Below are 26281 nucleotides of genomic sequence, written 5' to 3'. Positions count from 1 at the left end.
GGAATTGAGATGGCCGCGCCCAGCCTACAGACTCCTGGATGCCAATTAACAAGGTAAGTATGGACTTTGGCTCTGCTATAGTTTGTCAAATACAATTTACAACATAAACCATGTAAATGTTATTTTTAAAAAAATTTTGGTCATTTGTGTGGATGGACATAAGTCGCATAGGCCATAAGTCAGGGAGTACACTTTAATACCCCAGTATGGAAAGAAATAATAAATATATAGATTGATCGATAAATATCCACAGTCATAGTTCGTCAGTTGGCCTTTATCTAAATAACAACCAATTTTTAATGGGACATGCACTGATCTCTTTGGGGATAATTTTGAAGAACAAGGACAGGGTGTAATCCATTTTTTGCTGTGCCACTAATAGCGGAACTATCCCTCGAACCTGGTTTGTAAGAAGGCTGGGACTGATATTTTAAATGAATCTTTAAAGTAGCAGGATGAGGCACTTTGAACTCATGAATGAACCATTTCCGGACTTTCCATCCAGTGACCGACCATGAGTAAGTATTGTTGAAACATGTCTCTCCAAACTGTTTATCAATGGCGTAGCCAGGTTTTGGCATTAAGGGGAGTGAGAGCACATAAAAAGGTGCGCACACACATTTTATAATCAGCGCACTAAGGAAGTTAACGTGTGCACAGCCACGACGCATACCAAATAATTGAAAAACCATTATACATTTTTATTTTGTATTTAACATCAAAACACAAGGAACTTAAGGAACCATAGAACACTGCAGCACAGAAAACAGGCCATTCAGCCCTTCTAGTCTGTGCTGACCATCATCTCACTAGTCCCACTGACCTGCTCCCATTCCATAACCCTCCAGACCTCTCCCATCCATGAACTTGAGCAAGATGCAGTTTTAAAGGAAGTACACAACTGTAAATTGTATTTAAAATTAAAACATAACAGAAACACGGATGTTAGTTAACTATTTTATATTTTAAACATAAAATGAAAACAAAATGAAGCAATATGAAAAACATATGCAGCAACTACAACAGCCTCTTTCATCTAGGCTTCATTCTAGCAAAGTTATCTATAACTATATTACAATCTACCCCTCAGTAGCTAACTGCTTTTCAATGGAGACCAAAAGTAACTCAAACAATCTATCCTTACCCATTGTAGAACAAAGGTGGGGCTTTTATGTGTTTCACCCAACTAAAGGATCATTCTGCAAGTGCACTAGTTATGTTTGAACTCCCCCATAGAACTGAAATGTCTCTCAAGTTAATTAACTGAACACCACTAGCAAGCACTCCTTAATGATCATAAACTTTATCCCCCTTTGAACAGTATAACGGGCTACGCTTGGCAGCAGTTAAGAGGTGGTCATTTTAACTCTGGTGTTATTGTCAGTGTTGAAGCCGAGCTGTGTTTCAGCTGTGGTGCATTTAGAGCTGGAACTTAAGCAGAAAGAGTCTGTAAATCTGGTTCCCGCTCCACTGTAAATTACAACCCTGCATTTTTAATTTCCTCTCCACATACAATGTTACTCATTTGATTCCAAAGCAAACATGTGGCACAGAAACTGCACAATTTTTGAGAACAAACTGATTTCTTCTCGCTGCCTTTTACCTGATTAAACATCGACATTCATGATGTCAATCAGGAATGGATGTTTGGCTCATAAGATGCTATAAGGCTGTGGTCAGCAGATCTGAACTTTTGAATCATTCGTTACAACACTGATTGTTTTCATTCCCATGTGTAAACCTTTAAAGATCTATGAAACTATTGAAAAAGTCATCTTTGTAGCCTCAGAGGCTGAAGTTGTGCCAACAATTTAAGAAGATTTGTCCTAAATAGTTGAATAAGAATCTGAGAATATTGGTAAAGGATGGTTAATTTAGCCAAATATATTCTTATTTGATTCCTTGAACTGCTCTACGATCTGTTGAAGATTATTTTCCATACCTATGGGAATACTTATTACCATTTAAATTAATGGAGGCATTTTCATCTCACGTGGATATAGAGGAAAAGAGGGGCTGTGTGAAGGAAATCACAAGCTGTTTAATAGATGGCTCTCTGCAAAAAGCCGGTGAACTGCAAGCACTGAATGAGGACGTGCATGCACTTCACTGGTCGGGGTTTAATTATTTCCTGACTCTGTTGATTCTTAGCTGTTCAAAATGAAAGGTTGGGTTGAGAATGGGGATTGAAGTGGGCCTAGTACAAGGTGGGATAGTGATGGAAACGTGATTCCATGAAAAAGTGGTGTGAAAATGGCCTGGCATCAGGGCAATGATCGTTCCATTAACCTGACTCGTGATCATATAAAAACCTGAACATCATTAATGTTCTGTTATAAATCAAGTGGTAAATGAAAGGAAAACAAAATGCATTTGAAAGATACAAGGATAATTTTGGCAATGGCAAATGGTGAGCAACTCACAAAGAAAATAATTCCAAACTCATGAGCAACATTCGGCCAAAATAACTGTTTCAGTTATCTATTGGGGTCAACAAATGCAATCACAAAATTGTGAGTTCAACCCACATTAGGAGTTCAATCTTTAATCTGTATGTCCACTGAATTAAGTACATTGAGCCTATGTGCATCAATGAATATAAGCCACCTTTTTCACAGATGGAATATATTCTTTTTGCCTCTCTTTTTGAATCATAGCAGTTTTTTTTCTGATTTAGCCTCCTCAAGGATGGACCCTTGGTTTGCCCCTTTAAGGATGCAGAATCAGACTGGGTTCATTCAATGCCAAATATCAATTGGAGGGGCTTCTAGCTGAAGTCGCTCCATCCCTTTTAATTGTCCAGTGAACCGGGAGCATGATCATAAATTGAACTCTACAATTTGAAAACTGTCTCACATATTTAAAATTGCCAGGCATAATTTCATGGCTACTGATGAGGCAAAGTACAGGAAGGCACGTACTTTTCACACTAGGATCTCAAAGTAGACTCTTTTGTACCACTCATCTCCATGACGTCTCAAAAGTAACATTCACCAAAAAAAAAAGATTTAATGTCTATTTTGCTACCTATGAAGATCTGTGTGGTACTTGAAGGGTTACATGTTCATTCTTGTGCATTATAAAAGGTTAATTTCAGCACAGATGTACTCTAACGTTGGTACTAGATCAGTGGTTCTCAACCTTTTTCTTTCCACTCACATACCACTTTGTCAAAGGTGCTTCGTGATTAGTAAGGGATTGCTTAAGGTGGAAAGAAAAAGTTTGCGACCCACTGTTTTAATGGTACCTCATTGGCGCGTTATGTGCATGGTTTCAGAACTCCAAAGGAAATGGGCCAATGGCCATTTTTCTCAAGCAAGATATTTCAGTCACAATTTGGTCTAGAGCAGTGATTCTCAACCTTCCCTTCCCACTCACCTTAAGCAATCCCTTACTAATCACAGAGCACCGATGGCACAGGGATTACTTAAAGTGGTAGGTGAGTGGAAAGAAAAAGGTTGAGAACCACTGATCTAGATAGTTATTTTCAAAAGTATCAGTCATTAAAAGTGGTGGAATTTGTCACCAGAATTGAGACAGTAAATGCCAAGATAAATCAAAAAGTAGTGAGTAGACCTCTCAAGTTTAAATAACAGTTGTCTTTGACAGGATTTTCATCTCCTCATGTTCTCCCTAGTTGAATCCTTGAAAGGCAACAACAGAAAGGAAAGCTTTATGAATAACTGGAGGAGGGAGGGATAAAGATTACCTTTAAAGATCTCTGAATTTGTCAGTGTCTTGTTGAAGGGGATGCAAGAAACGGAGAATTTCAATTCTCGTGGCTTTGAGAATATCACCATATACGGAGCGGAAACAGGCCATGTTGGCCTTTCGAGTCCGCACCGGTTCACTGATTTTGGGCGCCCTCTTCAGGCAATGGTCCCGAGGGGTTTGGCCCTCGAATTCCAACTTCAGTGGCTGAATTCTTCCGTTATTCCACCTTCCGAACGATGATTCAGATCCTACAATAGTCGCAAGTCGGAGTTTTGGCCCCGTGCGAGGAGCCCTGAAGTCGAAGAGCCTATTTTTAAAATGTCTGAGGTATTCATCATCTCTGTTCCAGCTGCAAGAAATGATAAATTTCCCCAACTCAATGTTGCTGAATTTGCAATCATTCTCAGAGTTCCTGTTTTCTAATCTTTCACACACTAATTTTTCTAAATTCTAATCCTCATCAAAGAACACTGGGGGGGCGTGGCAAGATGGCGTAGAGGACAGATGTGCGGTCATAATCCTCCCCTGCCAGTTTTTTTAAACACCCGTTTTAAAACTTTACCTTTAAAGATCTCTGAATTTGTCAGTGTCTTGTTGAAGGGGGTGCAAGAAACGGAGAATTTCAATTCTAGTGGCTTTGAGAATATAACCATATACGGAGCGGAAACAGGCCATGTTGGCCTATCGAGTCCGCACCGGTTCATTGATTTTGTGCGCCCTCTTCAGGCAATATAAACGCTTTATTTCTACTTCTAAGTATATTATTTGTCTATAATGGCAGCCAATATTAAAAAACCTAAGACTCAACTACAGAAATAAACTACTCTTTAAAAGTGCTGAAGAACTGAGGCCTACATGTCCAGTTGGAACCACGGAGTTGCCGTCGGGAACTTCCAAGCCACAGAGAACCCCAGCTAGGTTAAGTATTACAGAGGAGTTTATAGAAGGTGGGTCCCAAGATATGGTACTGGAATCTGGACTGAACTCTATTTTTACTGTTTTTGGATTGCCTACGATATGGATAATATGTCTCACCAAATGCAAATACAATGTTTAATGTGTCTGAAGGTATATCTACACTTAAGAGAGATGTTAATAAATGCCTTACTTCAGTGGATGTAGTACAAGAACATTTTAAAAAGCTTGAGATAGCTTTCTTTGAATGTAAAGAGCAAGTCGTACATAATAAGGATAAAATAGAGAAAGTGGAAGATTCATTTGTGAATTGGGGAATCCAGAAGAGAGATTTATTGAAAAAGACTGATTCCTTGGAAAAATCAAAGTCGGAGAAATAATGTACAAATTGTAGGCCTTCCAGAAGATATTGAGGGAGTAGATCCAATAAAAATTTTTAAGGACTGGAACCACAAGATGTTGGGTAAAGAGTTCTTTCCTGGTGGTTTAGTATTGGAGACAGCACATAGAGCGCTAAGGAAGAAACCGTTACCGGGACAGCCATCACGAGCAGTTTTAATTCGGTGCCTGAATTATCAGGATAGAGAAATGATTTTGCAGTTGGTGGTACAGAAGGGAAGACAAAGTCAATCTCCAACGATGATTCAGAACAATAGAGTTTTCTTCTATGCAGATTTGAGTCAAGAAATTATTAGACATCAACGGGAGTTTAATTCGGCCAAAGATGTGTTGTGGCGGAAAGGATATAAATTTGCTTTTCGATACCCTGCTGTGTTGAAGGTTTTATATGGCAATTATCAATCTCAGTTCCTTGAGAATGATCACGATGCAATGGTTTTTGTTAATTCATTACCGGATCTATGTAGTCAGGAAAGAGTCTCGCTGTCGTCGCCTAAAAGAAGGGCCAATGGACATGGAAATGGACAGAATGGAAAGAATGAGAAAGATGGGAAGAAGGAGGCTTTGACACACAGTCTTATTGATGTTGAAGATCCAAACTAGTCATTGGGACTGGAGTCGTTGGGCTGAATATTTCTTTGACATTGAGCTGTATTATATATATTGTATCTGGCTGGGGGGAGGTGGATGGCATTGAAATCTTTGATAGTCATCTGCCACTGGTGGGTTTTACCACACTCAGTTTTTTAGGGCATTACTACCTTTGGGTGTTTTTTTAATCTTTTTTTGGGGGAATTAATTATATTCCTTTTTATATACACTTTTTTTAAAATAATAATAGGAGAGGGAGAGTGGATTTTTTATTAGTAGGAGAGCGATTTTTTTGTATTACGTGATTATATTGTTAGTCTGCTAAGATGTCTAGTTTGAAATTTGCAACTTTTAAAGTTTAGGGATTAAATAAACCAATTAAGTGAAAGCGAATTTTAGTTTATATCAAGAAAATGAAGTTTGATATTGCTTTTTTACAAGAAACACATTTGACCAAAAAAGAGCATTTGAAATTGAAAAGAGATTGGGTTGGTCATGTGTTTTTTTTTCTTCATTTAACTCTAAGGCAAAAGGTGTAGCGATTTTAGTTCATAAGAATTTATCTTTTGAGTTACAAACTGTAGAGGGGAATGTTGGTAGGGTTTTAAAAGTGGACTGTAAAATCTTTAATGAACTTTGGACTTTACTTAATATCTATGCACCTAATGTAGATGATGAATGTTTTATTTCAGATGCTTTTTTGTTATTAAGTCAAGCTAATGAAAATATTTTAGTTGGGGGGGATTTTAATTGTGTTTTAGATCCTTTGATGGATAAATCCCCAAAATGTATCAGAAAATCAAAGATGGTGATACAAATTGGGCTTTAATTAAAGATTTAAATCTGGTAGATATTTGGAAAAGGATTAATCCTACAGAGAAAGATTTTAATTTTCATTCTTCCTGACATGATTCCTTTTCTAGAATATATATATTTTTAATATCAGCACATTTACAAGGAAAGGTATTGGAGGCAGAATATAAGAGTAGAGTTATATCAGATCATTCTTTATTATTTTTTTCCTATGAAAGTTTAGAGGTAGTACATTCATCCTATAGATGGAGATTTAATACAATGTTGTTGAAAAAACCTGAGTTTGTTACTTTTGTTAAGGAACAGATTGATTTTTTTCTTAACCAAAAATGCTAATTCAGTTAAAAGTGTTATGGGATGCGTTAAAAGCTTATTTAAGAGGACAAATAATTAGTTATACTACTAAAGTTAAGAAAGGGTATATGGCTGAAAGTCTTAAATTTGTAAAGCAAATTGATGAACTGGAGAAGGAATTTCAGAAAAAAGTGACAGAAGATCAGAAAATGGCTTTAACTAAATTGAAATTGTGATATAATACATTACAGACTTACCATTTTGAATGTTTACTTAATCGATCTAAGCAACGATATTATGAGTTGGGTGAGAAGGCACTTGCATGGCAGTTGAAGAAGGAACAGACTTCATGGGTTATTAATGCTGTTAAAAAGAATTCAACAGTTACCTATAAACCACAGGAAATCAATGACTAGTTTTAATAATTTTCTAAAAAATTATATACTTCTGAAGGGAGACGGGATAATGGATCTATTGATTCCTTTTTATCTACACTAACGTTATCAGCATTAAAAGAAGAGGATATTATAGATCTGGAAGCTCCATTTATAGATTTAGAAATTAAGACAGCTATGTTGGAAATGCCTAATGGTAAGTACCAGGCGATGACGGGTTTTCGGTGGAATTTTATAAAGCTTTTTATGAAGATTTATCTTCGGTGTTTGGGGAGATACTACAACAAGTGACTGAACATTGAGTTACCAGAATCTTTTCCAGTGCTTTAATTACTGTAATTCCAAAGAAAGATAGAGATCCGTTAAAGGTGTCTTCATATAGACCTATTTCTTTATTGAATGTGGACTATAAAATAATGGCTAAAATGTTACCAAATCAACTTGCTAAATATTTGCTTAAATTGATACATGTAGACCAAATGGGTTTTATTAAAAATAGGCATGCTTCAGATCATATTCTTTGATTAATTAGTTTTGTCAATGCATACCAGCAGCAACCCAAACATCCAATGGTGCTTGCACTTGATGCAGAAAAAGCTTTTGATAGGGTCAAATGGGATTTTTTATTTAAGGTTTTGGAAAAGTTTATATTTGGCCCTTTTTTATTGTTTGGGTTAAAGCTTTATATACATACCCGACTGCTAGGGTGGTGACAAATGGACAAGTTTTGTCGTCGTTTAAATTGACATGTTCTACCCGACAAGGTTGTCCATTGTCGCCAGCCCTGTTTTCATTGGCCATTGAACCATTAGCTCAATTAATAAGGCAAAATGAACATATACAAGGGATGAGAGTTCTGGATGAAGAGTATAAGATTAATTTATTTGCAGATGATATTTTGATATATTTAAAAAAACCCAGAACAATCCTTGCCACACTTACAGTAATGTTTATTACAGTATGGATCATTATCTGGATATAACGTTAATTGGGATAAAAGTGAAATTTTACCGATTAGTGAAGGAGATTATTCAGTTTATAAAAATGTTACTAATTTGAAATGGTTGGATAAAATTAAATATTTAGGAATAATTGTGAATACTGAGTATCAATCTTTATATAAATTAAATTATGTTCCATTGTTGAAAAAGATTAAAGCAGATTTAATTAAGTGGAAGGACCATCTGTTAACTCTAATTGGCCGGAAATGAATATTTTTCCACTTATTTAATATTTGCTTCAATCAATACCATTTTTTCTTACAAAGAACTTTTTTTTAGGACTCAAATAAAGTCACTTGGGAATTTTTATGGAAAGGTTAATTACCAAGGGTAGCATTAAATAAACTTACTTGGAAGTATGCACTAGGTGGATTACAATTACCTCACTTTCAGAACTATTATGAAGCAGCCAAACTTAAATTTATTAGTGGTTTGATGGATTTGCATCGGCCTCCAAGTTGGGCTAAAGTTGAGATGGCATGTATTTCTGAAATTGCAATGCATCAATTTATATTTTGGTGGAATATAGATTTGTTACAGGAGTATAATATGCTGATATTAAAACATTTATTGACATTATGGACAAAAAAAGAATAAGATTATAGGATCAAAAAATAAATTATCTATTCTAATGCCATTATATAATAATCAGCTTATTCCTTTTTCATTATTTAATAGTCATTTAAAGAATTGGGATTTTAAGGGTATAAAAACATTACAGGATTGTTTTGTAGAAAGATAATTTCTTTCTTTTAATCAATTGAAAGAACATTTTGCTAACGTGGAAAATTCTATGTTTGTTTATTATCAACTTCAGTCACTGGTAAAAAATATATATGGTAGAGAGATGATTTTACCTGTATTGTCAGAATTTGAGTCTTTGATTTCTTCTATACCAAAAAAGGGCTATATTATTGTTATGTATCAAGTACTACAAGATAATGGGAAAAATCTAAGCTTAAATGGGAAAATGACTTAACTTTTGTTTTTCCTGAAGAATATTGGATGGATCCGTGTCATGATAATGTTCTTTGGCTTGGCTTCGTGGACGAAGATTTATGGAGGGGGTGAAAAGTCCACGTCAGCTGCAGGCTCGTTTGTGGCTGACAAGTCCGATGCGGGACAGGCAGTCACGATTGCAGCGGTTGCAAGGGAAAATTGGTTGGTTGGGGTTGGGTGTTGGGTTTTTCCTCCTTTGCCTTTTGTCAGTGAGGTGGGCTCTGCGGTCTTCTTCAAAGGAGGTTGCTGCCCGCCAAACTGTGAGGCGCCAAGATGCACGGTTTGAGGCGTTATCAGCCCACTGGCGGTGGTCAATGTGGCAGGCACCAAGAGATTTCTTTAGGCAGTCCTTGTACCTTTTCTTTGGTGCACCTCTGTCACGGTGGCCAGTGGAGAGCTCGCCATGATAATGTTACTAGATTGACAAATGCACGATATGGAATGGTTAATTATAATTTTTTGCATCAGTTATATTTAACTCCCGAGAAATTGAAAAAAATATGGCTTTAGTAATTCAAATTTCTGCTTTAGATGTGATACAAGTGTTGGAACTTTTTTACATGCTGTTTGGTCCTGTGCGTATGTACAACCATTTTGGGAAGAAATTAAGTTAATTTTGGAAAAATTGTATAAGTTTAAGTTACCGTTAGATCCATCCATTTTTTTATTGGGTTATGTGATTCCTTTACAGGGAATGGGGTTGGATAAATTTCAAATTGCATTTGTATATTTAGCATTGTCCTTAGCTCAAAAATTTATAGCAAGTACAAGGAAAGATAATAGAGTGATTAATATAATGCGGTGGCAGAATGAATTGAAAGATTGTATCGTGATGGAAAAAATTATGTATGTTTTGCAGGCTAATTACTCTTTTTTTGTTAATAAGTGGTTACCATATTTGGATTATATGTATTTAGATGTACCTTGAATTATTTTATTTTTAGTTTTTCTTCATTTATTTTGGCTCTCCTTAAGAGAGCTGGCTGAAGGGGTGGGGGGTGGGGTGGGAATATAATATATAAAAATGTTGTTATTGACTGTGTTTTGTATAATTACTAATAATTTTTCAAATAAATAAAGTTAGAAAAAAAAAGAACACCAATTTCACATCAGGATATTCGCATACGTACAAGGAAAGTGATTTAATCTGAATGCTATTAACTATAATTTCTGCATATTTATTAGGAAAATATGACTAAGACCCATAGACCACTTCCAGCAGGAGAACAGTCTCTTCTAGTCAAAGTTATTAGCTTATTATACTTTAGTTTACATTTGCATCCTTCCAGGCCACATCAAGCAACCTGCTTCATATTTATCAGGTTGTCACTCACTATTACAAACAAATTATCACTGATGCTAATATTTAGCACAGCTACAGAACTCTGCCCCTGTCCGTTAGAAACAGAGAACTAGAAAGAGCTACACTGTTCAGAAGATTTGGGAGGATCCCCACAGCTAGAATTGACAAAGTACCAAACATTACCCAAAACCCATATGACAACCTATTATTTTTAGCTTCCATTATATATTCAGGTAAAGAACAAGACCACTATCTCTCTGGCATGAGGAGCTCCGGTCACCAGAGCTCCCGACGCCCAATTCCAAACCCTCCCCTCAGCCCACCTGAACTGTGAGGCACAATTTACAATTCAGTTTTTAAATAAAACAAACATTTCACTCACAGCTCTCTGGCTCTTCCCCTCTGATTTACTTCGAACATAAATCGAATTATTTTCGCGCCTTGGATTCACAACAATTCGTGCTTGCATGGCATGAAGGACTGTGTACATGCCCAATCAGCAGGGGGCACACCGTTGTCACGGTACACCCAATCGACTGAAGGCACACAAGGAGACGGCAGGGCAGATGCGGTGGTCTGAAGAAAAAGGTGCCACTTTTGAACAAATGTGCTCTGGGGGAGCGGTCAATCCCCCTGCCCCTGCCCCCCCTCCCTCCCCCAGCTATGCCACTGCTATTTATGTCAGCACTTTAATTGCATTAGCAGTTGTTTTACTACCCCTTGTCAGGACCCACACAAAACTACAAAGTGAGAAATTAATCCCAAAATGCTGTAGTTGAGTCTTGTCACAGTTTCACATTAACCCATCTTCATGATGGATGTCCAATCCCTTTATATATATATATATATATATATATATCCCTCTCTTCTGGCTACCCATTCTACAGGATGATGATGGTTCCTTCCAGCCATTTTATGTGGTTTGATATGAGGATACCCCACTCCTCAGTAAGGAACAGCATGTGCATGAATGGATTTAGATGAGTAGGGGGTTGCCAGATCCAGACCCACCCTCCCGACATCCGCTCCCGGATCTAGCAGTATGGTGAGGTCCAGCGCAGCTGGGGAAGTTCTATTGCAGTGAATGGCCAGACCAAGCTTTGACGCAAGGGATGCCCTTTCCATGCTTCACGGACACGTGTTTTCTAAATGGCCTTTGACCCTACGAAAGGGTTCGTCTGCCCTCTGACAGGTCTTGTTTTTCATCATGCAGGGTGTCTAGCCACCCTCCGCACTAGGCAAGCCTTGCGGGGGAGCTGATTTAGTCGCCGACCATGTGATAGGTAGAACTGGCTTACATGGTACCAGTAGCACTCAGACAAGTGACCTGACACTCCGTAGGTCTGAAAGCGCTTTGCTTCTGACTGGACCAAAGACTCTACCAGTCAGCTTCTACCACCACCCTCCTCCACCTGGCAGAACTTGTCCTCACTCCAAATAACTTCTCCTTAAATTCATCCCACTTCCTCCAAATCAAAGGAGTAGCCATGGGCACCCACATGGGACCCAGCTACACTTGCCGGTTTGTGGGCTTTGTAGAGCAATCCATGCTGCAAGCTTTCACAAGAAAGACCCCTCGACTCTTCCTCTGGTATTTCGACAACTACATCGGGGTTGCCTCATGCACCCGCAATGAGCTTGTCAACTTCATTCACTTTGCAGCCAACTTCCATCTGATCTCAAACTCACCTGGTCTATATCTGTTGACACTCTCCCCTTCCTGGATCTCTCTGTCTCCATCTCAGGAGACCAGCTTTCCAATGATATATCCCACAACTACCTGGAATTCACTTCCCTTCCACTACCATCAACTCAGCCCTCAACGATATCTCCTCCATTTCCTGCTCATCTGCCCTGGCCCCCTCTGCCCACAGATGCAACAAACATAGAATCCCCCTCAACTTCACCTACCACACCACCAACCTCCATATCCAACACATCATCTATTGAAATTTCAGACACTTACTACAGGATCCCACCACCAGACCCATTTTTTCCTCTCCTCCCCTCTCGGCCTCCCTCTCCTGTCTGTGATTCTCTTGTGCACTCATCCCTCTCCACTCTTCGCACCCCCGGCACTTTCCCTTATGCCTGCAGGAGGTCCAACACTTGTACCCACACCTCCTCCCTCCCCACGGTCTGGGGCCCCAAACAGGCCTTTCACGTGAAGCAACACTTCATTTGTACATTCAGAGGACTTATTTACCACATCCTGTGCACCCTTTGTGGCCTTCTATACATCGGAGAGACCGGCCACAGACTGAGAGATCGCTTCACTCAGCTACTCTGCTCCGTTCGCAACCACAGCAACCTCCCAGTGGCCAACCACTTCAATTCTGGGTTACACTCCCATGGTCCCATATCGGTCCATGGACTTATGTGCTGTCCCACCCTGACCACCTGCAGATTGGAGGAACAACACCTTATTTTTAATCTTGGCACCCTCCAGCCACATGGCATGAACATCGACTTTACTGCTTTCCATTAAACCTGCTTGCCTTTTCTTTACCCTCCTCCTTTTCCTGTCTTTCCAGTTCTTCCAACCATCCAGCCATTGTCCCCTGCCCCCTCACTGCTGTTGTCCCCTCCCTCCTTTCTCCACCTATCATCTCCTGCCTTTGCCACCCCCCTTCCCCTTCTCTTCAACCCCACCACCCACCCCTCCCCCCACACTTTTGGTCGGACGCTTGCCAGCATTTTCTCATCCTTTGATGAAGGGCTTAAGGCCAAAACATCGGTTCTGTATCTTTCCCTTTGCTACATAAAGGACCCTGACCTGCTGAGCTTCTCCAGCAGTTTGTGTTTTTACTTCAACCACATGTCTACAGAATTTTGTGATTTACTTCAAATTAACTGTTCGTGATTATGATCTTAGAGTTAAGATCAATGAGATTTTTAGAGATAAAATTTATTTTAGAACAAATTAGACAGATAGCTAAAGTCAAAAGCAGAAAGGAGTAAGGAGTATAGGAGTAAGGAGTAAGGAGTATAGAAAGGAGTAAGGAGTATAGAAAGGAGTCAGGAGTATAGAAAGGAGTCAGGAGTATAGAAAGGAGTCAGGAGTATAGAAAGGAGTAAGGAGTATAGAAAGGAGTCAGGAGTATAGAAAGGAGTAAGGAGTATAGAAAGGAGTAAGGAGTATAGAAAGGAGTAAGGAGTATAGAAAGGAGTCAGGAGTATAGAAAGGAGTAAGGAGTATAGAAAGGAGTAAGGAGTATAGAAAGGAGTAAGGAGTATAGAAAGGAGTAAGGAGTATAGAAAGGAGTAAGGAGTATAGAAAGGAGTAAGGAGTATAGGAAACATAATTTACATCAGTTGTTTTCAAATTGCTCCCCTAAACTCACATTCCACCTTAGGCAATCCCTATGGCATAGGTGCTTTGTGATTAGTAAGGGATTGCTTAAGGTGGTATATGCGTAGAAAGAAAAATGTTTGAAAACCACTGCATTAATCGTACCTAATTGGCTCGTTATGTGCACGGTTTCAGAACTCCAAAGGAAATAAGCCAATGACAATTTTTCTCAAGCACAATATTTCAGTAACAATTGGGTCTGGAGCAGTGGTTCTCAATCTTCCCTTCCCACTCACAGACCACCTTAAGTAATCCCTTTCTAATCACAGAGCACCAGTGGCATAACGATTACTTAGTGGAGTGTGAGTTTAGGGGGCCAGTTCGAAAACCACCGATTTACAAAATCTTGTCATTTTGAAAAATATTTGAAAATACAGGTACACTTAGTACAGGATTTCCAAGACTAAACCAAATAAGTAAGTTTAAAAATTAGCATTAATCCTCATAGAATTGCTTAAGTCATATTAGCTGCTTCAATAATAATTGCAAATATAAAATTAATATTAATAAAAATATAAGTGCATGCTTTATAAAATATACCCACTCAATTACTGTAGCTGTACCATGAGATCAGAAGATGGGCTGTTTGCAAAGAGTTGATGCTTTTTACTACACAGTCTCTATGTAAGTGAAATTTCTCCAAATTGTAGAAGCACCAATGCTCTCAGAAGGTGCCAGCAAAGACCACTTTCATGTAATATTTTGTTGATACCATTATCCATCCAAGTCTTGCTTATAAGATGACAATAAACCATCTTCCTGAACTGTTGCAACTAAGGTTAGAAGTTCTGTGATCTTGGCCCAATGGTAATCGAGGAAGGGCCGAAGTCCACTTAATGTCTCGAGGACTGAACATTTTTGTCATGTCTACCATCCAGGCAGCATGCCACATGGGTTTAGGAAATGATATAAAACAATGGTTTTCAAACCTTTTTCTCTCCACTTGCAGGTCGATGGGACTAGGCAGAAATGTAATATGGCACAGACTAGATGGGCTGATGGACATGTTTCTGTGCTGTAATGTTGTATAGTTCTGGTGCCTATCATTGATCATCATTAAGACTTTTCTCCTAGTAGTAATCTTAACAGAGAGGGTCAATGAGCAATGGAACATTTTGAACTAACAGAACAGTGTCTGTGTCTGCTTGGACATATCCTAAAAGGGAGATGGTTACCCACCAGGAGTTGGAAAAATGGCTGATTTTACTTTACATAAAACTGAGGGACTGAGGTCAACTGTTCCATTCACCATAGTTGAGATCAACTAGGTGAGAAAGGAGATGAATCTGTAAACTGGCCCTTGTCACCGTTTATCTCCATACCCTAGAAGTTTCAGCACTGAAGAGTAAACTGTGATTAGAAACCTATGAATTTGAAAGACTGCAGTTGATTAAAATAATTTTCTTCTTCCAGGAAGAGGAAAAACTTGAACTGGATGAAGCTTTAATTTATGAGGAAGATTTTGAGGTCACAAACATGGCAGAAGAAATGGAAAAGGGAACTCGGCAGAACGTCCTCCGCAGGATAGCAACTTACGCATCAATATTAAAAGAATTTATTGGCAATATTATAACAACCACTGGAAAAGTAGTTGTTACCATTTTACTTGGTTTAACAGGTTTGTATGGGAATGATTCTAGTCCACTCCATTTTTGCACAGTTTCTGAATGATTAATTTTTCAATGGCTCCACTTTCATCATGTAAGGAATGTTGAATTTTTCAAGTAAGTTGATACTGATAAAGAATCCATTATCCCCCTCTCTCTTTCCCTCTTCATTGACCATTTATTAATGGTTTAATTGTTTTTTTTCCCTGCAGGTATAATGCTACCATCTCTGACCTCAGGTGTTTACTTCTTTGTATTTTTGGGGCTGTGCACATGGTGGTCCTGCGGGAAACAGTTTGATCCGCTGATATTCAGCTGCTTGTGTGTATTGATGGCCATATTCAGTGCAGGACACCTGATTGGACTCTACCTTTACCAGTTGCAATTTTTGCAGGAGCTTGTTCCCCCGGGTGACTTTTATGCAAGGTAAGTACAGCCTATCTTTGCTCTAGTGAACATGAATGCGGCTATCACCTAATCTGAAGACATATAAACGTTGTTTGATCCGGTGTCATATCTTAAATGATGGGGAACTATTTACAGGTGTTGCCCGAGGAAACTAAAAGTCATTGGTAGCAAATAAATCAAACTGATTTGTGAAGGATCTCAAATTGGATTCAGATCGTCAATGAAACACTCATTTTTCATGGGCACACCATTAGCGCAACACTGTGACAGCGTCAGTGTCCAGAGATTGAATCCAGCACTGTGTGAAAGGAGCTTGCTTATTCTCCCCGTGTTTACCCCGGGTGCTCCGGCTTGCTCTCATCTTCCAAAGGCGTGTGGCAGGTGTAGGTTAATTGGTCACATGGATGTATTTGGGCACCACGGGCTCTTTGGCTGAATGGGCCCATTACCATGTTGTAAAACTCTAATGAGGGTCAATCAAGGTAGCGTAGTTGATGTGGTATATTGGGGCTAAAAAGTGGGTTGATGAATGGCCTCATAGTAGAGTTGCCATCAAAATTAGAAGAGTACGTACAATTGAAGAGCAATGGTGAACAAATGTCATTCAGATCAGTGGAAGGTTATATAGTTAAGTTCACCATTGGCCACTGTAAATTGTCCCTGAGGTTGACGGAATATGGAGGAGGTTGTTGAGAACAAGGTAAGGTTTAAATGTAGACATACAGCATAGTAAAAGGGCTTCTGGCCCACAAAACCATACTGTCCACATGCCTCAATTTACCTACCTGCATTTTGAAGGGTGGGAGGAAACCAGAGCAGCTGGGGGAAACCCATGCAAACACAGGGAGAATATACAAACTCCTTACAGACACCGTGGGATTATTGCAGGATTAGTGTAAATGGGTGGTTGACAGCCAGCCATGGAATCAGTGGGCCGAAGGGCCTGATTCCATGCTGTATCTCTCAATGAATTTAATGCCTTATAAGATCAAGATGTAAAGATTATTGTTCCTGCATCTTGGGCTATTGGTTTGCCAACATAACAAGAACATCATTTTTCTTAAAATAGGGTGACACGGTTGGCCTAGCGGTTAGCGCAATGCCTTTACAGCACCGGTGATCAGGACTGGGGTTCGTATCCTGTGTGGTCTGTCAGGAGTTTGTACTGTGTACTTGTGGGTTTTCCCCTGGGGCTCTGGTTTCCTCCCACTGTTGGAAACGTACCGGGGGTGTAGGTTAACGGGATGCAAATTGGGCGGCACAGACTCATGGTCCAAAATGGCCTGTTAGTGTGCTGTATGTCTAAATTTAAAAAATTTAAATCAGCTGGAAAGAAGTTCCAAATGGAGTCATCCCAATTTCCAGCATTGTTTAAAGAACTGGAAATGGTGCCTGATCACTTGAGTGCATAGAATTCACTGATTATTATTCAAAGGGTCCAGGTGAACCAATGCCTTTTGGCTCAAATCAGCCCCATAAATGTTAACAGTCTGTTTGTAAAATATGAATATAATGAAGTTCTTGGCAGGATACTTAAGTTCAGCTGGAAGAGATTTTCTAAAGCAACATTGCCATTTTTATTTCATACATGTTCCCCTGGGTAAGATTTCTCATTTGATAGTTTAACACTGTATCTGCTGTCATTGGGTCAATGACATTCAATTCATTCAATTGATCATTTATTTAATTTTCATGGAAGAAAGCTACATTCATGAGGATTTGAACCAGGTCTAAACTTGTCATTCATTGCACCTTTCGTTATGTTCCATAACCACTCTGAGCTCGTAACTGAAGCTAATACTGAGCAAGTGCCACCTTGCCAGAGGTGCCTTCAGGTAGATGAGTAGAGAGAGGTGGCCCAAGTCCATAGGTCAAGATCCAAAGATAACCACGCAGGGAAGCACTTGGAGCTTTGCCATTATGTTTTGGAAGAAGGGTCAGAATCTGATGAACGTCAGGAAAGAGGTCTAGGTCCCACAAAACTCTCTCCACCAGGTTTAGGAACAGTTGCTACCCCTCCACCATCAGACTCCTCAACAACAAATTCAATCAGGGACTCACTGAAGAACTTTTATTTTGCACTTTATTGATTTTTTTTCTCTCTATATTGCACAATTTGTTTACATTTCTTGATTTGATTACGTGTATGCTGTGTCTCTTTTTTTTTGCAATTCCAATAAGTGGTAATTTTACCTCGCCTAAAGGAAAGAAGCTCAGGTTTGTATGTGATGTCATTTCTGCGCTCTGACAATAAATCTGAAATTTGAGAATCAGAATCAGAATTTATTATCATGAACATGTGTCACGAAATTCATTGTTTGCGGCAGGATTACAGGGGCAGAATCACAGAGGCTCCTGTACCTCCTTCCTGATGGTAGCAGTGAGTAGAGGGCATGGCCTGGGTTCCTGAGGATAAAGTCAGCTTTCTTGAGACACCCCACCTCAAGAAGGGTCCACACTTTGTCATTTTTATTTATTAACCAGCATTCTTTGGAAAATAAATTATTGTTCTAATTTTAATCTATTATAATTAAAAATGATAATGTTTCAGCAAATATAAGCAGACTTATTTAAAAATGATTGTCTTTGAACAGGTATGTTAATATGCATATTCAAGAGGGAAATGTTTGTGTGTATTTTGGTCAGTATGGTTCATAGTGTGAAAAATAAAAAAAATTTAAAAAGAGGTATGTTAATTGAGCCAAGATATTGTTTCAGCTTATCTTCATGTAATGTGGCAGCAAAGCGTTTCATGTTATAACCCAGTTACCTTAAAATATGTCAAGAAATCGTAAAATTGTTTCTTCATATGAACAATTTCTCTTTCTGGTGTCTTACTTTCAACACTTTCTCCCTCATGCAAACCACACTGAAAATGTGAATGAATCTATTGCCCCACCTGCTCTGGCCATGAATTACAAATTGTGGGACTCTTCTGCCTGAAAGGGGTTTCCTTCAAGTCATTGTTACTTTATCAACCTCTCTCTCAATGGAAGCCATTTCACTTTGCCATGTCCCTCGCTGTGTTTTGCTACCTTTGTTGCTTTCAATTAAAATATAATTGGCGTGCTGTGTGTTATTGAAGCTTTCACCCTTCAATACTAAGGTAATCCTCTTTCTCTCTTTCAACAGGTTGTTTGGTGTTTCCCCAGTGATTCAAACAAACTGCACAACAACATGGAAAATTATAGCCAATCCCAATATGTCTTGGCCCCAACATGTCAATCCTGTAATGCTGTTATTATTGTACTATACGTTGGCGACACTCATCCGCCTTTGGCTTCAAGAGCCTGTTGTAATGGTGGGCAATCTTCAAAATTTATAGATCTCACTCTTGTCATTATGTCATCTTGAAGGGCGACAATTTGATATCAAAGATCAGGTCTCCACCCATTGGGTTGCTTTAACCAGAGTTTATCCTGCAAGTTAAATCGCTGTAAATCAATACAGTAAAACCCCTGGTATCCGACACCTATGGGGATTGGTAGATGCCGGATAAATGAATTTTCCGGTTGTTTGAGATTGCGTGTTGTGTGAGGCGCACCAATTTAAAACTTTTGGATTTTTTACCTATTTATTTTCCTTTATTTTTTTTTTTTGCTGGTTGCTTGAGGCTGCCAGCTGCTTGATTACTGGGGGTTTACTGCATTTGCATCCTTACTGAGCAATTAAGCTTTGCACTTATGTCATGTGAATGGAAGATATATATTTTTCTACAATACAAGAATCTCCAAAGTTCTCCACACTTGTTTGTTGAGATTGTATAAGTATGACCAAGTTAAGCAATGTATTGATTAAGTCACGTAAAACCATGTGGCAAAAACAGGAATGATTGCTCTTGATTGGGAAGTAATGTCAGGTTACAAATAAGTTTGACAAAACATGAGCTGTAAGTCCCAGTTTTGAAGCAGTTGGAGTAGGACATTTGCATCCTTGTACCTATTCCACTATTCTGTAAGACCACGTCCAGAATCACACAGCTATAGAGCATGGAAACGTGGTCTTTGACTATTCTAAGCTAGTCCCACTTGCCTCCATTTGGCCAATTTCCCTCTAAACCTTTCCTATCCATGCAGCTATCCAAGTGCCGTTTAAATGTGGTAATTGTACCTGCCCCGACCATTTTCTCTGGTAGCTCCTTCCCAATATGACCCACCCTCTGTGTAAACATAAGTTACACTCAAGTCCTTTTTAAATCATCCCCTGCTTCTTATCAAGTTGTAGACTCTCCCACTCTGGGAAAAAGACTTAGAATTCACCTTATTTAAACTCCTTATGGTTTTGTATATCCCAATAAAGTCACCCTACTACACTGCAGGGAAAATAGTCTGGACACATCCAGCCTGCTTATAACTCATGCCTTCCAGTTTGGAATCTTTTTTGCATTCATTCCAGTGCAATTAAATACTTCCCATTAACAGAGCAACCAGGACTAAAAAGCATTCCAACTGCGACCTTACCAATGTCGCCTACAGCCGTAACGTGACGACTCTCCTTATCACCCATGATGGCAACCATGTTTTCCACTGCCTGCCTGCCCTTGTCACCAATTTCAGGGAACTTGGTGCTCCTCCTTCAACTTTGGCCTCCATTTCACATTCCTGCCCTATCCCCTTTGAGTTTTTAATCTTCTATAATCCAAAGATCTGTTCAACCTTTAATCTACCTAATGACTCTGTGGGTATAAATTCAAAAGATTCCAAACTGAAGAAAATCATTTCTCATTTCAGGATTAAATGGTTATCTTTGTGTCCTCTGTCTTCTGCAAGAGAAAACATCCTCTAATATCTACCCTTGTCAGGCCTGATACTAGAGATGTGTTTCCATTCGATCTTTGATTCTTCCAGACTCCAGATGGAATTACCCTCTTTTTGTGCAAGAATCAATCCAGTGAAATTTCTCTGCATTGCTTCAAAGGCAAATGCCCCTTTGTTTAGTAAAGAAAGTAAAGCTGAGCTCAGTGCTCCAGATGTGCATATTCATCAAAATACAATTACAAGTCTACTTTTGAACTTCATCTCCCTGGCAATGAAAGCACAGAGTAAAACACGAATGTCTGCAGACACCGTGATTGAGGTAAAAACATAAAGCTGGATAAACTCAGCAGGTCAAATAATGATCTTCATTTAGAAAAGATATGGATACAAAGCCCATAGGGTATGAGCCCTCCCTCCCATATCCACCTATTACCTCCTGCATGTGGGACTGCCCGTCCCCCCCACCAGTTTGTTCAGACACCTGCCTACATTGTGCTCATACATTGATGAAGGGCTCAAGCCAGATACGTTGGTTATCTTTGCTCTGCAGGTAGTCCCCGACTTATGACCTATGTGACTTAAACCATCCTCACATACGACCAAATTTAAAAAATAAATATATAGAAAAATTATAAAATTTACAAGGTTTATGTTGTATTTCACTAACTATAACAGGGATGCAGGGCATGTAAGAGCCAAGTAGTACATATTTTACTTGTTAGTCAGCGGTCCAGGGGCAGGGCTCAGCCATCTTGTGTGAATACATGAGTCTTCAGTAGGCGCATGTGTGGTGGATTAATGTATTGGGGTTCGGTTGGCGCACGCACGAGAGTTAAGGATGCGATTTCAATTTTGTCAGGGCGCTTGTCTCTCGCATGTGCGCCAACCGAACTCCAAAACACGAACCCACCGAGGGCTCGTGCATGCGCCGACCGTAGACTCAACGCAAGCGCACAGAATCAAGATGGCTGTGCCCAGCCCCGGGACCCTGGAACACCGACTGACAAGGTAAGCGTGGACCAGAATGTGGAAACATTCACCAAGGTTGATCGAGAAGTTCAGGAAGCTTCAAGTTGTTATTGCCAAACGTACGATGAGAAAAAGGTTTAATGAAAAAGTTTGCTTTAAGACTTTGATACTCCACTGACACGGGCACAGTTCGCCCGTTCCAAGATACAACTAATTCTGCAGCTCCTGTTATGGTTATATGTCGGGGACTACCTGTATAAAGTACCTGCTGAGTTTTCCCGGCTTTGTGATTGTAAGGTCAGTCGGGAGTTTGGTTGTTCTTTGATGCTGTTCCCTGAATGAAGCAGAGCAATTACTGGCCCAAGTTGTGAGCAGAGATACCCAAGTATGTTTGAAAACAAATGTGCTCAACAGTCTTGTCAATGCAGACTGAATAATGAGGATCTGGGGGAGCTCACCAGTTCAGTCAGCATCCAGGGAGGGAAAGGGACAATCAACATTTCTGGTGAAGACCCTTCGTTTGTTAATTCATGTTCTGTTTAATTACCTACACAGAATAATCAAGAAGTGGAAAATAATGAAAATGAGGAGGAAGAGCAAAAGGAGACCCTTGGGAGTTCTTCACCAGTAACTGCTGAAGTAAGACGTAGTATGTGGTATTCAGCGCACTATGCAACCGATGAAAGAAGGGTAGGTGTATGGGTCTGCATGATGGTCCGGGTAAATACCGACTTGTCGCGTTGTATAGATGAAAACAAACTTGAACTTGAAAACGTGATACTCCACATGGAAAACCTTCAGTGATCTCATTCACATTGGGATATTCATTAACATTTTTAAGGAGATTATTTTTATTTACTTATATTTTGGAATTTTTTTTTTATTAGGGCCACACTTTTTTCCTTGGTGTATTCTTACTGCAACTGTACCATGAACACCACATCCAGGTATCACTCACATATACATTCTGGCTCAATGTCAGGGTAAATATTGTACAGACATCTAAAATGAGATATTTGAATTAAAGTTTGGATAAACATGCCTATTATTGAATTAATTGTCCTCTTTCCTGTTGATAGCAGTGAGAACAGAACATGTGCTGGGCGGGGTGGATCCTTGATGATTGCTGCTGCCCTCCGACGGCAGCACTCTCTGTAAATGTTCTCTATAGTGGGGAGGGTTTTGCCCGTGATGTCCTGGGCTGTGTCCACTGCCTTTTGCAGTTTTCTCGCGCAGGGTTGTTGGTGTCCCCAGACGAGACCGTGATGCAGCCAGTCAGCACATCTGTAGAAATTTGCCAGGGTTTCTAACGTCATACCGAACCTCCGCAAACTCCTGAGGAAGTAGAGGCATGTGCGTACATCAGTGAACACCTCAGAATAAACTTTCCAGAGGAGTCATAACTGATAACCATATAACATATAACCATATAACAATTACAATACGGAAACAGGCCATCTCAGCCCTTCTAGTCCGCACCAATTTATGTGAAACTCCACTAATCTGCCTTTTTTTTTCATGCATCCACTCTTTCTTGGATTCACCCTGAAAATACTGAATGGCAAGAATCTATTTAGGTGTGGTCAAATGTGCCAGATAATGAAGAGATCAAATGCAGTGTAGTTAAACACATATGGCTTTTACGAGTATAAACTCAGTAGTACGATAATGAATGATAATGGGTGCGTACACAGTTATAGTCAAGGGGAGTGCCCTTGGTGGTAGAGATAATACACGTCCAATGCCAGTCGTGCAGCCTTAGCATAGTGAGCGATTGACAGCATGGCAGAGATTTACCACAGTATCCAAAGGGGAAAATTAACCAATGAGATAGCAATATTTAAAAAAAAATTGAATGGATCTTTTTCTGTACCTCAAAATGTCTGGCGTCAGGCTTGTCCAAGAATAATCCAAAATCATCTTGGAAGAAACGGTGAATTTTGATGTTCAGCGAACCTTTTAGACATTTTAAGGATCATTCATCACCTGTATAGGTTAAGATCAGAGTGACACGAAAGTCTGCAGATGCTGTGGCTGTTGTAAAAACTCAAATGCTGGAGGAACTCAGCAGGTCTCGCAGCATCCAGACCAGGTGGAAGATACACTACCAGCATTTTGCATCTGATAACTTCTTCAAAATGTGAGAGAAAGCAAGCGAATGAAAGAAATGGCAGGGAGAGGAGGATAGAGCAAAAGGCAAAAGGTGAAAGTGACTGGAGTCTGGATGAGTACCTGGTTGTCCAGCTTGTGAGCAGCAGGGAGTGCAGATGGGGAGCAGTGAGAGACTCTGACAGAACTCCCTTCGAAGAGAGAACTTCTTTAGGGTAGGCATCCCTCGAAGAGATCAGATCAAAATTCTGATCTGCACACAAAATATATAAAATGCTTGCCCTGCAAAGGAACACAAAGGCTGACATAAATCACTTAGAAATTATCCTGTTAACAGGTCTCCACACTTACTTAAAATTATTTTAAGGAGTTTCCTTCCACCCTGCTCCTTTTGTAGTTCCACTTGGATTGGCCAGGTAATCCTGTAGACGGCACTTTTCTTATTCTAATATATCCTAATTTCAAAGTATCGTTTTCCAAAGTGTGAGCTGCGAGATCCCAAATTTAGATCTCTTTAATCCAATAAACTCTGTTACTTTATGTAGTTTTAATTCACTGATAGAACAGATAAACATTTTGCATCGCTTCACCACAAGACTTCCATAATGCTAAATAACAAAGCATTTACTGTATAATAGAGATACAAAGATATATAGAGATACAAAAGCTTAAAGCGATGCAAAAATTCAAAAACTTTCTCGCGCTCACGCTTCCTTCACGTCTTGTAAGTGGTTCACCTGGTCGGATATTACAACATATGACATCATAGTCACTAAGGTAACACTACAAACAATAGTTCTTTTAAAGAGACAGGCACAAAATTAACTAAGAATCAAAGAAAAAAAGGTTTTAACCTTTACATTCCTGTAATGATTTGACAACTTCTCTCAGAGACCACAGAGGTGAGTAGAATGAACAGTGACTGTGGTACCTTAAAGCAGTGTTCTGCAAAGCAAATTGCCCCTTAGGCTCATGCAAACATTGCTTTTGCTTTACATCCTGATTTTAGGAGTAAACATTGTGATAACAATACCTGTAGACATATATTTATAATAATTGTCAGATCCAATAGTGGAGGAATTTAATATCGGGACACACAGGAGAGTGGAGATGCTTGAATCAGGAGGGAAATGCAGTCACCTCGAGGAACCCAGCAGATTGAGGCGCATCAGTAGGAGAAAAAGAATGGTTGCCTCATTACAGAAAGGATGTGGAAGGTTTGGAGAGTGCAGAGCAGATTTATCAGGATGCGTCTTATGTTGGTAAGGTTAGCAAAGCTAGAGCCTTACCGTCATAAGAAGGAAGGATGAGAGGTGACTTAATAGATGTCTACAGGATTATGAGAGGCATAGATAGGGTGATCAGATAGCACCTTTATCCTGGAGAAGAGTAGTAAATACCAGAGGACATTCATACAAAGTGAGGGGAGGAACGTTTAAGGAGGGACAGAGAGTTGTGGGTGCCTGGAATGCATTGCCAGAGGTGCTGGTGAAAGATGGTACCTCAGGGGCATTTAAAAGACTCAGATAGACACATTGATGTAAGAAAATAGAGGGTTATGGGTGTGGTGCAGAGAAGGTGTCGATTCTTGAGTAGGTTTATATGTCAGCGTGACATTATGGGCCGAGAGGCCTGTTCTGTGCTGCAATGTTCTATGTATTGGGCCAGAATCCGTCATTAAGACCAAGAATACAAAGGGGGTCAAAGCCAGTCTTATTAAGACAAAAAGTGCAGAAGGGACAGTGATGGGGCAAATTTTAAATGGTGCTGGAGCTATTTGTGAGTGGATCAGGGAACACTAAAGCACAGAAACAGACTGTTTGGCCTATTTAGTCCATGGTTATTAATTGGTTATTATTCTACCTCAACCCATTGACCTGCAGCCTCCTGTTCAGGTACACATCCAACTTTTTTCTGCATTCACTACTTCATCAAGCAGCCCGTTCCACACTCTCACCAGCTGAAGTTCCCCGGAAGGTTCGCTTTAAACATTTAATTTGTGTGGCACTCTAAAGTACGTTTTCTCACATGACAATAAAAATTTCAATTCAATTGAAAAAGAAAGAGTAGCAAAGATGGTCTGTGATAACATAAAACATCCCACTTTGCTTCATTGCTGCCTCATTCCTTTGGGGATCAATTGTCTTCAGAGCTCTCCACTGATTGTACGAAAGTTCCTTGGGGTTCAGTGATGATGGCCGCAGAGTCTCAGCTAACTAAATACAGTAAAACCCCTGGGATTGGAAGATGGCGGTTAAGTGAATTTTCTGGTTGCATGAGATTGCATGTTGAGTGATTGATGAGCTAACGGCCAGGGGGCTCCAATTATAAACCCGTTTACTTTTTACCTATTTATTTTCTGCCCCACCAATGGAAACAACTTACCTACCTCTATCTTACCTGTTCCTTTTTATAATTTTATACATTTCTATAAGAGCCTCTCTCATTCTTCTAAATTCCAGTGCTTAAAGTCCCACATGAATCCATAGGCTAACCACTTCATCCCTGGAAATCCACCTGGCGAGCCTCCTCTGCACCGCCTCCAAAGTCAGTGCACCCTTCCTCAAGTAACGAGACCAGAACTGTCCGCATTACTCCAGATGTGGCTCACCAGCATATCCTCCCTGCTGCTAAATACAATCCCTCTAGCATTGA

General features: G+C 39.6%; 1 protein-coding gene across 1 annotated transcript in view; it reads left to right on the top strand.

Moving 5' to 3' along the window:
- Positions 1-15242: 15242 nt before the first annotated feature.
- Positions 15243-26281, top strand: part of LOC138753129 (piezo-type mechanosensitive ion channel component 2-like) — a 224482-nt gene continuing 213443 nt past the window's right edge. The window contains exons 1-6 of the mRNA XM_069915705.1: positions 15243-15394; positions 15596-15809; positions 18924-19092; positions 22073-22207; positions 23512-23657; positions 26116-26193. Of these exons, the coding sequence (XP_069771806.1) occupies positions 15253-15394; positions 15596-15809; positions 18924-19092; positions 22073-22207; positions 23512-23657; positions 26116-26193 (884 nt within the window). The 5' untranslated portion in view covers positions 15243-15252. The remainder of the gene's footprint in view (positions 15395-15595; positions 15810-18923; positions 19093-22072; positions 22208-23511; positions 23658-26115; positions 26194-26281) is intronic.

The sequence above is a fragment of the Narcine bancroftii genome, chromosome 2 (assembly GCF_036971445.1).
Source record: "Narcine bancroftii isolate sNarBan1 chromosome 2, sNarBan1.hap1, whole genome shotgun sequence".
Taxonomy (NCBI): domain Eukaryota; kingdom Metazoa; phylum Chordata; class Chondrichthyes; order Torpediniformes; family Narcinidae; genus Narcine; species Narcine bancroftii.
Note: the sequence above shows the minus strand (reverse complement) of the source record. Positions and strands in the feature narration are given on the sequence as shown.